The sequence below is a fragment of the Equus asinus genome, chromosome 3, assembly GCF_041296235.1.
Source record: "Equus asinus isolate D_3611 breed Donkey chromosome 3, EquAss-T2T_v2, whole genome shotgun sequence".
NCBI classification, from domain to species: Eukaryota; Metazoa; Chordata; class Mammalia; order Perissodactyla; family Equidae; genus Equus; species Equus asinus.
The window spans coordinates 79,504,800-79,518,667 of record NC_091792.1 but is presented as its reverse complement, the minus strand read 5'-3'; the positions used below and the strand labels follow the sequence as shown (position 1 = coordinate 79,518,667).

At 37.9% G+C, this 13,868-nt stretch overlaps 1 protein-coding gene across 6 annotated transcripts in view; it reads right to left on the bottom strand.

Annotated features, from left to right (window-relative positions):
- SLC39A8 (solute carrier family 39 member 8) overlaps positions 1–13,868 on the bottom strand; it is a 69,002-nt gene that overhangs the window by 22,674 nt on the left and 32,460 nt on the right. For 4 of the 6 annotated variants that reach the window (XM_070505272.1, XM_070505271.1, XM_014832985.3 and 1 more), the window contains exons 5-7: positions 13,522–13,644; positions 12,856–13,023; positions 8,814–8,849 (exon numbers count right to left, since the gene is read on the bottom strand). In XM_070505272.1, coding sequence (XP_070361373.1) covers positions 8,814–8,849; positions 12,856–13,023; positions 13,522–13,644 — 327 coding nt within the window. The remainder of the gene's footprint in view (positions 1–8,813; positions 8,850–12,855; positions 13,024–13,521; positions 13,645–13,868) is intronic. The other 2 variants (XM_070505273.1, XM_070505274.1) reach the window with 1 other exon arrangement.

The window sequence follows — 13,868 nt, the reverse complement described above, 5'->3', positions numbered from 1 at the left end:
TTCTCTCCCCCAACACATCAGTTCTCCATCTTCAGATAAACTCATTATTATGGAAGCTGATGGATTATTCTCATTCATTATTCTGTGCTGGGGCAAAGCAAACAAAGACACATGACCAAGGAGAGTCCACTACATCCTGGGGGCCCAGGAGATTTCTTCTGTTCATAAATGGAAAGATTCCACCACTCCAGCCCCTGGCCCCTTTCTCCTACTCCTCCTTCCTAATGTCCCTGAAGCTAGCACTGCCCAATGCATAGAACTCTGTCCAACAAAGTCTCTTCTGATGAACCTTGACACCAGGAAATGTGCTCTGAAGGTAAGGCAAGTCAACCTCACAATTCAGGCCGACTACCTTCAGATCCTTTATCCAAACTGCTATTTGGTTTTGTTCTCTGCAAATCGCTCTGAAAGCCCTGTTCTCATCTATTCTAGAAACTTTCATTGATATAACTCTTGGCTACAAATTGCTCCTGCACTGAAGTCATCAATCTATTTTTGAATCTTCAAAATGTACCCCACCACATCTTCACAGAAAATCCACCACACGAAATGCTTTCTTCCTCCAGTTGCCACGTGCTTGTAAACCTGACATACGACCCACAACTTTGCACCAAGTCTCCTTCTTTTTCCAGAGCAGTCCAATATTCTGCACTGAAACAGAGGTCGCTGTGACTTTGAGGCCACACAAAGCGTTGGCCACTGCTGCTCTCACTTAATCCCCAGGCCTTCCCAGGGATATGGTAATGTTCGCTTGTTTGGTCGTGCTAGTAAAAAGAGTTAGTATATTACTGCTTATTCATTACTTTTAAAACATTTCATTTAATCTTTGTAATAATCTTGACTGGTAGAGATTTTTGCCAATTTACAGATGGAGAAAATGAGGTTTAGTAACCTAATTAGTTGTCAGAGTCAGAATTTAAACTCTGATTTGACTCAAGTTCTTTTGACAAAGCAAAGTTGCTCTAATTTTCAAGTTACTAATCAATACCTAATGAATAATGCCACAGTACAGAAATGACACAACTTTTGTGAGAAAATATACTTAATTATTCCTTTAGTCTCTCACTCTGCTTTAAGCCTGCTTAATTATAAAAGTAGAGAAATTAATTAAGTATAGATTATCTATTCTTGGTTATATTGTAGAAAAGGAAAAAGAATTCCAATAAAATTCAACACTGAGAAAAACACTTAGGAAATTCTGAATATGAAGGAACTTTCTTAATCTAATTAAGGGTATCTATTTTTTTAAAAAGGAAACTAAAGCAAGAAACCTGTTGAACTTATAAGCATTCCCATCCAAGTCAGAAACAAGACAGAACACAAGCATCACTACTTTTACTCAGCATTATCCACGAGTCCTTGCCAACGCAATGAGACAAGAAAAATAAGAGTTATAACCATTAGAAAAGGAGAACAAATGTGCTTATTTGCTCTTTGATGTCTACTTAAAAAATCCAAAAGAGTAAACAAATAAAATGCAAGAAATAAAAGGAAAGTGCAGCATACAAAATCAATATACTGAATTCAAGGTATTCCTACATATTGGTAATAACCAATTAGAAAATATAGCAAGAAAAATCATAACATTTATAATACCTAAAAAGCTACAAAGTAATTAGGAATAAATCTAACAGAATATTTTTAAGACATTTACATAGAAAATTACAAAGACAATCTGAAATATCATAAAGATGTTAGCTGTCCCTCGATTGATCTCTAAGTTCAATGCAATGTCAATAAAAATTCCCAAAATGATATTAACATGGAAGAATAAAGATAATTTTCCATGAAAAAATAAGGTGAGGAGCCTTGTCTTAGGACATTCAATGTTTACTAAAACCTATAATAACTAAGGTAGTGTGGTATTAGGGCAGGAATTTTTTTTAACAGATAAAAGAGAATAGAAAACCCTGATACAAACATATTGATATATAGAAACTTCACATATGGCAGAGACAAAACAATCTATCCAAAAAAACAAGCCAGTACAACTGCTGTTCTACAAAGAAAAAGAAAAACTAGATCTTTTTCTTATACACAAAATAAATTCCACATGGGAAATTAAACTTAAAATTTTTAGAAGAAAATATAGAAGAATATCTTCTTTACTTTGGCAAAGGGAAGATTTCTTAAAGCAGACTTAGGGAGTAGAAAGCATGAAGAAAAGTATTGATATATTCACTACATTGAAATTAAAACTTTTTTACAATAAAATATAAACAAAATGAAAAGAGAGGTCACAGACTTTGAGAATATATCTGTAACCCACTTAATTAATGAAGATTAGCATCCAGAATATACGTGAAACTCCTACCAGTGATCAATGTTCTCTCCTTGACAAACTCCAGTCAAGCTGCTCTGAGCCCTCTTCTCAACCAGGCCTCAGTCTTGTGCTTCTGTGTCCACCTTTCAGAGTTCAGTGGGAGCAAGAATCCTAAGTCAATTTAACAAGGATCCCCTCCTGCTTGATATTTGATCACCTGGGCCTGCCTTCAGCAAGAAACCTGTTAAGCTGGTTTAGCAAGAATCTCCCCTGCCCTGATGTCTCCTCTTGGTAATTTCCTATCCCCTGACTCCGGCATTCTGCTCGTTAGCAATCAAGCCTCCGCTGTCTTTACTGTATTCAGAGTTGAGCCCAATCTCCCTCCTTTACTGTAGCAGAGCTGGCCCCTACTGTCACAGTGTTCAATGAAGTCTTCCTTACCATTTTAAATAGTGTCAAAATCATTTTTTCTCTAATACAAATCAATAGGAAAAAAGACAAACATCCAACTAAAAATGTGTGAAACAGATGAATAGGAAACACAAAAGTAAATGTATGAGCAGTAAGCATATAAAGAGATGCTTAACTTTACTAGGAATCAGAAATACACAAAGACAAATCACCAAAAAATACCATTTCAAACTCACTAACTTAGTAGTAAATTATTTTAATAGTCTGAAATTTTCAAGTACTGGTTAAGATGTGGAGACAATGCGAATTCTCTTCTGCTGCTGAGGAGAGTGTAAACAAGCGTAGCAGTTTGGAGAGCAATTTGTTGTTATTCAGTAAAACTATATACGTGCAAACTCCCTATGACCCATTTCTTATAAGTCCAACCTTTCTCACAGAGATTCTGTGAGACAAATCTTAATGCCTTAAGGTATCCATTACACATAATAAATTAAATTTTTTCCCATGCACATAGAATGGTATTAACTATGTATCATCCTTAAGAGATGAGAGAAAACAGTCACTTAAATTGTTTTCAGTGGGGCTTACTCCTCCCATAAAACTCCAGCTGAGAAAATTTCTAGACCATGATTCTACACCACGAGTCCAAAATGACCTAAATGCCACCCAAGGGCATTTAGAAATGTGAGGACAATGGGGGCTATTTTTTGGTTGTCATTAATGACTGGCGTGCTACTACTGACAAACAGTACTGTAGAACCAGAAATGCTTACTCTCCTCCAATGCACAGGACACTTGCACACACAGAACCATTCTGCCTGAAACGCCATAGTGCCCGCCTCAGCCCTAGACAAACGCTCACACACAGGAACAGCGAGGCATGTACAAGAACGTGCGCTGCAGAATGATTGTTATAGCAAAAAGCTGGAAAGAAAACGATTACCATTTTCAGAGGAAATGGATAAACAAGTAGTAGTAAGATTCCGCGGTTAAAATGAATGAAGTAGAATACAAGTACTAAGATGTGAGGGAAAAAGAAAAACCAAGTTGCACAATAAAGTGTTGAACATAATACCTTTTTACTCGGTTCCAAAAAGGTAAAATAATACAATATATTGTTTATGGAAATATAAATATATAATAAAAATATTAAAACAAATAGATACGGGAAGGTTAAATTCACGATAATGACACTGATGAGATATATGCATCTCATGAAATACCATAAAGCAGTGAAAATGCATGAACTACCACTACAAGCAACAATATAAAGGAATTTCACAAACGTGATGTAGAGCAAAAGAAGGCAGACACGGAAGAGCACAGACTCTGTGAAAAACTGTTTGTTGTATAATGTTAGCACTCACAGTAGCAGTTTCCTCTGGGAGGAAAGGGTGTGATCACTGGGGAGGGCACAGCGGAGGCTTCTGAAAGCCGGTGATGTTCTGCTTCCCGGTGCAGGTGGCTGGTGGTTCCATGGACTTTTACTTTGTAACAATTCGTAGAGCTACTCAGTGAGGGTCTGTCCACTTTCTGGTATGCATGTTTGTTTTTTTTTTTTTTTTGAGGAAGATTAGCCCTGAGCTAGCAGCCGCCGCCAATCCTCCTCTTTTTGCTGAGGAAGCCTGGCCCTGAGCTCACATCCGTGCCCATCTTCCTCTACTCTATATGTGGGACGCCTGCCACAGCATGGCTTGTCAAGCGGTGCCATCTCCACACGGGGGATCCGAACCAGCGAACCCCGGGCCACCAAGAAGCGGAACGTGCAAACTTAACCGCTGCGCCACCAGGCCAGCACCCGGTATGTATGTTTGGTCTCAGTGAAAACGTTTATTTAGAGAGGATTTAATCATCTTTCCTCCTCCCTGCCCACTCGCCCCTTTTCCAGGGCTCTCCTGACTGCCTCATTTCTGTTCACACCATACTCTTTTCTGTCACCCAGAGATTAAATAGTACAGACTTGGGCATCTTCCAAAGCACTTTCATACACTTATACTATTTGATTCTCCCAGCTGGCCTGGGAGTTGGTAGCACTGACGTCTTTCTTCATGAGTTTTCTGTGTCATGGTGATGCTACCAGCCTCCCTGGGTGAGATCAGGGATGTCCCAGCTGGCCAAACGCCTGGCTAATTTAAGGAGTCACAACAGATAACCTTAAGTCTCTCCTCACAGAGGGTATCAACTAAAATGCTTTTGCCAAATTTACATACCCAGGACATGGTTTTTCTGGAAAAGCAAAAGTAGTTCTTAATGGAGGATTTCCCTTTCTGGCAAGACGCTCTGGTCAGTATTGCAAGCCTCCCCATTTTAGTTCTGATTTCATTTAGACTGCATGTACTATGTCCAATAGTGTGAATTTATTCACTGGTGCTGTAGCTTATCGTTCAAATTACGACTTTTACATTAGGTACCATGAAATTTTTCATCTTTATAATTAATCTATATAAAATTTCTGTATCCAGATAAAAAAATTAACAGCACTAACTACAATGCTTAATTCAATTTTAAGAGATTTTATGCACCCCAATTATTTCAGTAATATGGCAAATATCTTTCATACATTATTAAGGTGTCATTATTTTAATGTCCTTTCAAATAAATGGAATGTGTCAGAGTGTGACAGATAAACTGGACTTATGAGTACATAGCTGAACAACTCTGAGAGAGAATCTGTGAAAATATCATCATTCAAATGGCAAGCTGAACTGGGCTTTAAAGTTTTATTCCACCGAGCAAGAACAAACGTTTCAAGTTCTCTTAGTCAACGTGACAGAAGGTCAATGGCGGGCTTGCGAGCATTTACATTCAGAAGGCTGTCTTTACTAGCAAGTAGCCTTCAAGTTTTAAAAATCAAACTAGTTTCTAGGAAAAGCACTCAACTTGTAAAAAAGATAAATAGCAGAGATGAGAAAGCATGGAATTCTACGTTTTATCCCCTCATTGTGTTACTCTATCTCAGTGGAAAACACAAACAGATTCAAAAGCCTTTATGGCCTAGGAGAAGAGCCCTCTTCTAAATGATGATCTGTAAATAATTAAGCAGACAGATTTAGAAGCTAATCTCAGAGGAAGGAAAGTTGAAGTGACAGGATTTGATGAGATCACTATGATTGAAAACTAAGAAAACAGAAGAAAAAAAATTGGTGAATGGAAAAGGGAGGGAAATATATAATTATCACATGTATATAATGTCAGACACATCGTTACATAGTTGACCCATAATAAATTATTTAATTTTCACAAAAATTCATTACTGTAAGGGTTTTTGCTCCTCATTTTACAAGATAAGCAAAGAAAGGCTCAGAGATGTTAAATAATTTTCCCCAAATCACACAACTAACACATCTTACTGCTGAGACGTGACACTGGCCCATGTAACTCCAAGCCCTTGCTGCCTCCTCCACACCCAGCTGGCCTGCAAGGAAAAGGAGATCCAGAGAAAGCAGCAGGAAAGCAGCAGCTAAAATGGCAGAGGAAGAAGGATGGCGCCACATCACAGAAACCACCGACTGAGTAATTCCAAGAGGCAGCGAGGATGCTCCAGTGAAAATCCACCTTTACGTTCCTAGCATTCGGCCAGTAATAGGTTCTCAAATGTTGCTAAGCTACAGGAATGCCTCAGAAAGAGGGAGAATGAGTGTCAGGAACATAGCATCCTGCCTAGAAAAATCACTTGTACCATGCCAGAGAGAGCATCAGAGAGGAGGAAGTGATTTTTTTTTAATTACACACGATTTTATATTTGAGGAGATGATGAAAAGGAGAAGGGAGAGCATGGAGGCTGGTCGGCAAATGGGAATAATAGGCTGGGTGTCACAGGGTGACAGTTAACCGCATGGGTCTAGGAAGCAGGAGGTCTGGGTTTAAATTGTAACTTGGTTCCTGTGAATCTTGGCTAAGTTACTTAACTTCTCTGTACATCAGTTTCCACATTGTTAAGACGGAGATAATAATTGTACTTACCTCATAGGGTTGTTACTTTGAGGAGTAAATGAGTTAATATCTGTAAAGCCCTTAAGACAACATCTGACACATAGTCTTATCTCAGTATTAGCTAGTCTTTCAAGAAGATGGACAGTGTAGGGAAGGAAAAGGTTTGAGAAATCTTGGGGAGTGCAGAGTCAGGAAAAAAGAAGAGGGTAGAAAAGACTTGAGCATGTCTGTAGACATGGAGAGAAGGAGAGATTCAGGAAAAATAAATGAAAGATTCAGGAAAATAAATGAACGGGAAAGATAAGCACATTTGGAGGAATTGGCCTAAAAAAGAGAAAGGGTACAAGTTGTCACACAAAAGGGAAGGTGGAGGGCAGATGAGGACACAGAGCAGTTTTCAAGAGGTGACAGATGAGGTGAGACAGCAAAGTTCACAAAGAGTCCAAATAACGATCTCAGTCTTCTCAGTTAAGGAAGAAAAGGCAGGAGTGAGAATTTTGTGGAGTGATGAAAAATTTTTAGAACAATTATTCTTGAAAATATGAAACAATGTTCACTAGAGATGAGTAAAAAGTGTAGTGTGGGCTCATTCAGAGTGGATTCAGGTACCAATTTTCATGACTTTGGCAACATAGAGTAGAACCAGATAAAATGGCCTGTAGGGGTGAGGAGGCACAGAGATGGGTCCCGGGAGACAGCATTTTCCACCAGCAGCCGACCACCCAGAATTCCTCCTCATGACTGCGGAGGGGCATTGTCTGCCTCGAATTAAACCAGCTTTTCTGTAAGCAACAATCAATCAAGATCAATGAAAAGCACTTCTTATATGATTTTATTACTTACATAGCTTTCAATTTTAACTAATTGTTATTATAACCACATACAGGAAAGTAATTTATTTCTGGTTTTAAAGCTTGTGATGTTCAAAAACTACACGATTTTAAATAGTAAATAGGTCTTTGGTGAAATACGGCAGACTGGACATACATATTTATCTCTAGTTCCTCCTGAAACTCCCTAAAATAAAAGAATAAAAAAGGCCATAAAGCCACTTGACAGAAAGAATAGAAGATGATATGACAGCATTGAGATAATTATCTTGGAAGATGAAAAGAAGAGGATGAGCTCTAACTTATTTCACAGAGGAAAAAAGTGAACAAGAAGCAAAGTGATGCAGGGCCCAGAATCTCAGAAAAGTTTAGGAATTGGAAGCGCTAAGTACCTCTAAAGGTAGTGGGTAAAGAGTGGAACTGAAAAGAAGAGAATTAGTTGTAAGTTTATTTAGGGAGCAATTAGAACCCCAGATCCTGCCTCCCAAGACAACACAGCAAGTCAACCACCCCGAATGATGACCAGAGACCTACCCTTTGGGGAAACTGAACCAGAAAGAACCCAATTCAAGGATACAAAGCAGACTGAAGACAGGAGTGAATACAGTGCTGAGGACAAGGGTATTAAGCCAAATATTCACAGTGCCCCAGTCTTCTCCTTCCACCCTACTTCCCACCCCTAGGCAAGAGTGGAGAAAACCAACGACCTGAGAGAAGAGACCAGTAGATAAGCCCCCCCACACACACAGAGCTTCCAATAAGTTTTTTGTAACTCATACTTAAAAAAAAGAACACTTTCCACTTTTCTGTAAAACGTTACTGTATAGTATTATATAATATTTCAGTTATGTTAGAAAAGGGCATAAAGTCTGTCTGTTCTGTCCCATTGACATATTTCCAGTACGTAGAAGAATGCCAAGCAAATATTAGGTACTCAATAAATACTTGATCCATGAATTAAGTGTATTTAAAATCTGTTGGACATGGAAACCCAAGCACCTCATAAATGTTCTCTTTCCAGTTGTAGAAAAGTCTCCCTAACATCCCTACACTTAACAGCTAAATTCCACTTCACAGCACCTCATTTTAAACAAAGAATTCACCTTAGGCAACTTCTAAAAATAGCTCATATTAATTTTTCCTCTTTTAGAAAAATAGGTGGATCATATCACTTTCTATTTAGTAGCATCTATTTTGAATGAAAGCACAAGATGGTTCATTTAGAGCCTGATCACAGACAACATGAGGGCTGGCTCCAAGGTCACTCGAGTCGCCTTGAGGAGCTAACACTGCCCAAGTACCTGACATCCCTAAGGAATCAACACCTAATAAACACAATCCTTCCAAAGCTGTAGACTCAGGGGAAAAAGACCCACCTGCTGCATAGGTACTGAAGTGGCTTCTCCTTGTGTCTACACAGAGAGAGAAAAGAACACAGTAAGCGTCACAGGTGAGATGTGAAACCTCACCGAGTGGCAATGACTGAATAACTGGAGAAATGGAATTCTGTGCTCCCCTTCTTCCCTCATAACTGCCTTCTTCTCATCTCCCTATTACCCCTATCTTTCTCCAAAGATGTGCCCGCTCCTGTGTGCACACACACATCCCACACGGACTGCGGTGCCTAACATTTATTGGGTCTGGAGCAAGGGTACAAAGGAAATCTCATATCATTTGTCTAAATATTTAAAAGTTACAATCAAGCCAACAAATTGTTAAATAAAATAACTTTCATATCCTCCTACTGTGATAAATATGCTTCCATGGCTACAAAATTTTTAAAAATATGTGCAAAGCTATGGTTTTTATATGACTGAATAGAGACAAAATACCAAAGACAATGAAACTTAAATACTATTGCAGATCTGAGTATTCTGTGATGGGCCAGAATTGTTCATAGGAATATTAATAAAGACATTCATAAGTCATACATTTTAATTATTCTATAATATTTCTTTTGTTCTTCCTACATTCCAGAAAAATCAAGACTCATGCTGTTAAAATCTAGATTGTCACATAACTTGTGTTCTATTGATAGTGATATAAAATTAGACTACTTTTCTTAACTCATGGTAACTCTTAGTTTCTTATTTTCAATTTGGAAAAACTTCACTGTGTTGAAGTGGTAACAACAGAAATCATCAAGAACATTCTTAAGGCAATACTTGGACTCAGAAATGAACCATGAATTTTATGTCATTCATGTTCTATCATTGTAATGGGGTCACCCAGATTAAATTACTTTTATCATATAAAATAATAGAAAATACTTTAATTGTATTATTAAAATCACTATCACTTATATTATAATACCTACTGTCTCTGAAAGCATAATCTAAACACTTAGGGTATTTCTTAAATTCTATTTCTTTCAATTTTTTTAATGTAACATAAAGAGAAAACAAAAAATAATATATTGCTCAATTTGATTAAATCCCTCTTCATTCGAGACTATATCTTCAAACAAAATGACCAGAAAATAGTCTCCATGAGAAATTAGTGTCGGGAATATTTACATGGCTCACCTCAAGGCCTGACACATGGCTGTCACACTGACACCCACCTTCTCTGCCTTCAGTTGGACTTCTTACTCCTAGAAGGATACTTCCAAAATCCTAGCTTCATTCCACCCACTCACTAGATTGGTAGTTTACCAAGGTTTACAATTCCACAGACGTTTCTATTCAGAATATTGAAGGAAGTGTGCCACTGGTCTCCAGCACTGATGTTGCGAAGTCTGATGCCATTTAGCTTCCGGTTCCCTTGCACGCGACCTGTTCAATTATTCTCAAAGCTTTTAGAATATTCTTTTCCCTGATATTTGTATGGCTGGCTCTACTTTCTCATTATTCAGCTCTCCGCTGACCTCTTAAGGGGTCTTTCTTCATCAATCAAAGAAGCCCCTACATGTCACTCCCACATCACCATGTTTTATTTTCATCAATGTATTCACCGCTACCTGGTATTTTCTTGTTTTATTCTTTTCTATATTGTCTATTTCTGCTGAATAAACTGTAAGTTCCATAAGAATTCATTTGCTTCTAAGAATTCCCAGTGCCCAGGACAGGAGCAGGTACTCAGCACACGTTTCCCGAACAAATGAATGAAGGCCTGTACACTAGCACAACCACCAAAGCAGAGTAAGAATGGCTCTCTGATTGATATTGCTAAACTATGTAAAACAAGATCATGTCTAGGACCCCATCTTTGTCACAATGCTTATATTTACTGCAAACATGTCTTCTGGCCATATTGAACCATAAACCAGGAGCCCTAAAACTTTACACCTAAAATCAAACTTTTGAGAAGTTTAATTTATTTATCCTTAGAAAGCAATGCTCTTGGGCCAACTTATCTTCTTCCCCCTAAAAAATTAACATTTATTAAGTTAAGAGTTAATGTCATCATCTTGATTCTAGTAGAGCAGTGGCATGAAGAAGGCAATCCAGAGAGGAATATAGGGCGCAGGTCAGCCTCAAGAGGCTTCAGTCCTGACCCGAGCCTCACCATCCAGGAGCTGTGGCCCTCAGTGTGTTATTTAACCTCTCTAAGCCACTGTCTCCTAATTCTAACAGTCCTTGTCGCCTAAGCTATTATAAAGCTATAACCAAGATCATTCATCTAAAGTTCTGGCATAGCCCTTGAGAACTTCATAAATGTTAGCTGTAATTATTACAAGAAATTATCTATTTGAACATTTCCATATTCTTTGCAAAATCTTGGCTGAAAGCATCATTCATTACACCGCATGAAATAATTTCCTCTCTTAGCTTAGCACTCACATAAAACTACCTCCTCAAACACATTCGAGATTCTCCTGAACCAGGGGGAGAAGGATGCAATGAATCATCTTCGCTTTCCAGAAGGGAACTCAGGTCATTTTCCATAATAACCTCCTCCAGGTATCTTTTTTAGCGTTTTTTTTTCCTCTTAGCTGACTTTCCTTTCGATTTTACTTTTAATTGTCCTCTTTTATATTATGTTTAACTTTGTAGCTTGTGGATCTGTCATTTACGAGATGAGTGACCCTGGAAAGGTTATTTAACATCTAAAGCTCCATTGTTTTTTATGCTTTTTTTTTGGTGAGGAAGATTGGCCCTGAACCATCATCTGTTGCCAATCTCCTCTTTTTTTTTCTCCCCAAAGCACATAGTTATATATCCTAGTTGTAAGTCATTCTAGTTCTTCTACGTGGGACTCCACCACAGCATAGCCTCATGAGCAGTGTCTAGGTCTGTGCCCAGGATCCAAATGGCGAACCCCAGGCCACCAAAGTGGAGGGTGTGAACCCAACCACTCAGCCATGGGGCCAGCGCCTAAAGTTCCACTTTCTTAATCTGTCAAATGAGAAACACTGTGGACACCAATGACCCCACCATTCCAGCATCCCTTTTTAATAACCACTCCTCTGCTGCATCCATATATTCCTTTGGGGCCATACAAGGGACCCAACCCTCTAAGCACTTAGATAAGTCTAGAAGTGGACATCTAATTCAAGCTGGACCAAAGCTACACTTGCCAGGAATTCTGGATTTAGGACTAGGGTCAGGTCAATGTCCTTCTAGTAGCTGAAATTATAAAACATAAATCTCAGGAGTTGCTAGTGGCTCTGCATCTCACTTATCCACAAGCTGGACCACAGTGAAAGAAAAGAATGACTCTAGGGTGCAGGGAAGAGAAGGAGAGGGAGTCCTCATGGTTCTGGTGGTTCCCAGGTTCCTGCTCTCCCTGTAGCTTGGCTACTTCATTAGACAGCCTGCTATCTTTCCAATTAACTCTCCTTTTTGCATATGTAATTTGTGTTTGATTTCCATCACTTGAAACCAAACAGTTCTATAGAAAGCAGAAAATAATCCATACTTTGAAAAGTTGTTATAAAAAGTAAATGAGATAAAGTACTTAAATGCCTGCCTAGCATATTACCTGGCATATAATACTTGCTCAAGAAATGATACCTATTAATATTATTTAGAAGATGAGAATAAAAATTCTAAATCAATTAATTAATGAACACCATTCTAAAGCTCACAAATCTTTCTTCTTGCAGTTTCAAAATCACTCAAAGGGATTCTTTGGTTTTTGGATCTTCAAAGAATTGCAAAATAAGAGAAGTGCTCTGAATTAATCTTGCTACATATTATTGTACAAATCTAAGTGATTCTTTATAGTTAAACAATCTTAGAGAACAGTGAAGCCTGAGATTCAGTAACCCACGATTGCTTGCTTAACTCACTAGTCTAGAGTAAATATATGGAGGGAAAGTGGAAAAAGAATGCAGACTTACATTCCACTTAGCCCACATACACAGGAATAAGTCTGACACGTTTAAATGTACAAAATACTGACTTGGCTGCATTCACAGCAGTCCACATAGCATGAAGCATGCTGTCCAGTAAAGAGAAAAGGGAATCACCGTACCTGGAGAGAGATCACACTGACATTATCAAAAGGGATGTGTCCATTAGGCTCAGTGACAGCTGGATTTGCATAGCAAGTCACACCGTTGATGGCAGGTAACGTTTTAGGTTGATGAGTTTTTTCTTGAGAAGGACCAAAGTCATCATTTCTAAAGTGGGTGTGATCATTCTACATGGAAAAATAGCACAAGGAAGAAGAGGTTGTAAGAAGGAAAAATATGACTCACAGACAAGAAAATAGGGAGCTTAGTGCTTTTAATTTATAAGGAAAAATTTTTATGTCTATTCTGTATGTAATGTAACCCTTTTAGATTTATAAAATATCTCTCCCTATCAATGTATCCTCATTTATTAGATCCTTTTGTTTCTGTTTTTTCATGTTAGGGTACATCTACCTTCTTATTTTGATGAATATGAATGGAATACAAGTTATGCACATCTGTTATTCAATGTTAAACTGTTAGTACTTTCTCCAAATTCTACAATATTAATCAAATGTTTCTCTTATACCTATCAATATATTGATTCTTTTCTTTCTTCTCACATTCATAAGCCTAATAACTGGACAACTTACATAATTCTAAGAATAAAATTCCTGCCTTTATTTGCCTGTGTAAAGTATCTTCAGTGGGTAAAATATCAAACGTTTTAAATAAAGTCCATTTACCTGCCCATACGTCTTTAACAACATCTTAAGCATTCTTTCAAAAAAGAAAAGTAAGTAAAATCCACCAAATACAGCAACTGCTTTCTCCACATAGTTGTCAATTTTGGGATTGAACCCAAATGCCTGAGGGAGAAAAAAAGACAATTCAGGTAAAACCAAAGAATTTAACTTGATTTCTAGAAAATAAGATCAAAATTTCTCAGTACACAATTTTCACCAAAGTTCTAAGTCCATCTTCACATTCAAGTAATACTGGGAACTTACCTGCCAAAATAACGAAACAAAAACTCTGAATTTGAGCAACCAAACTGAAAGAGATGGCACAGAAGTTTTACAACCAGAGGAGA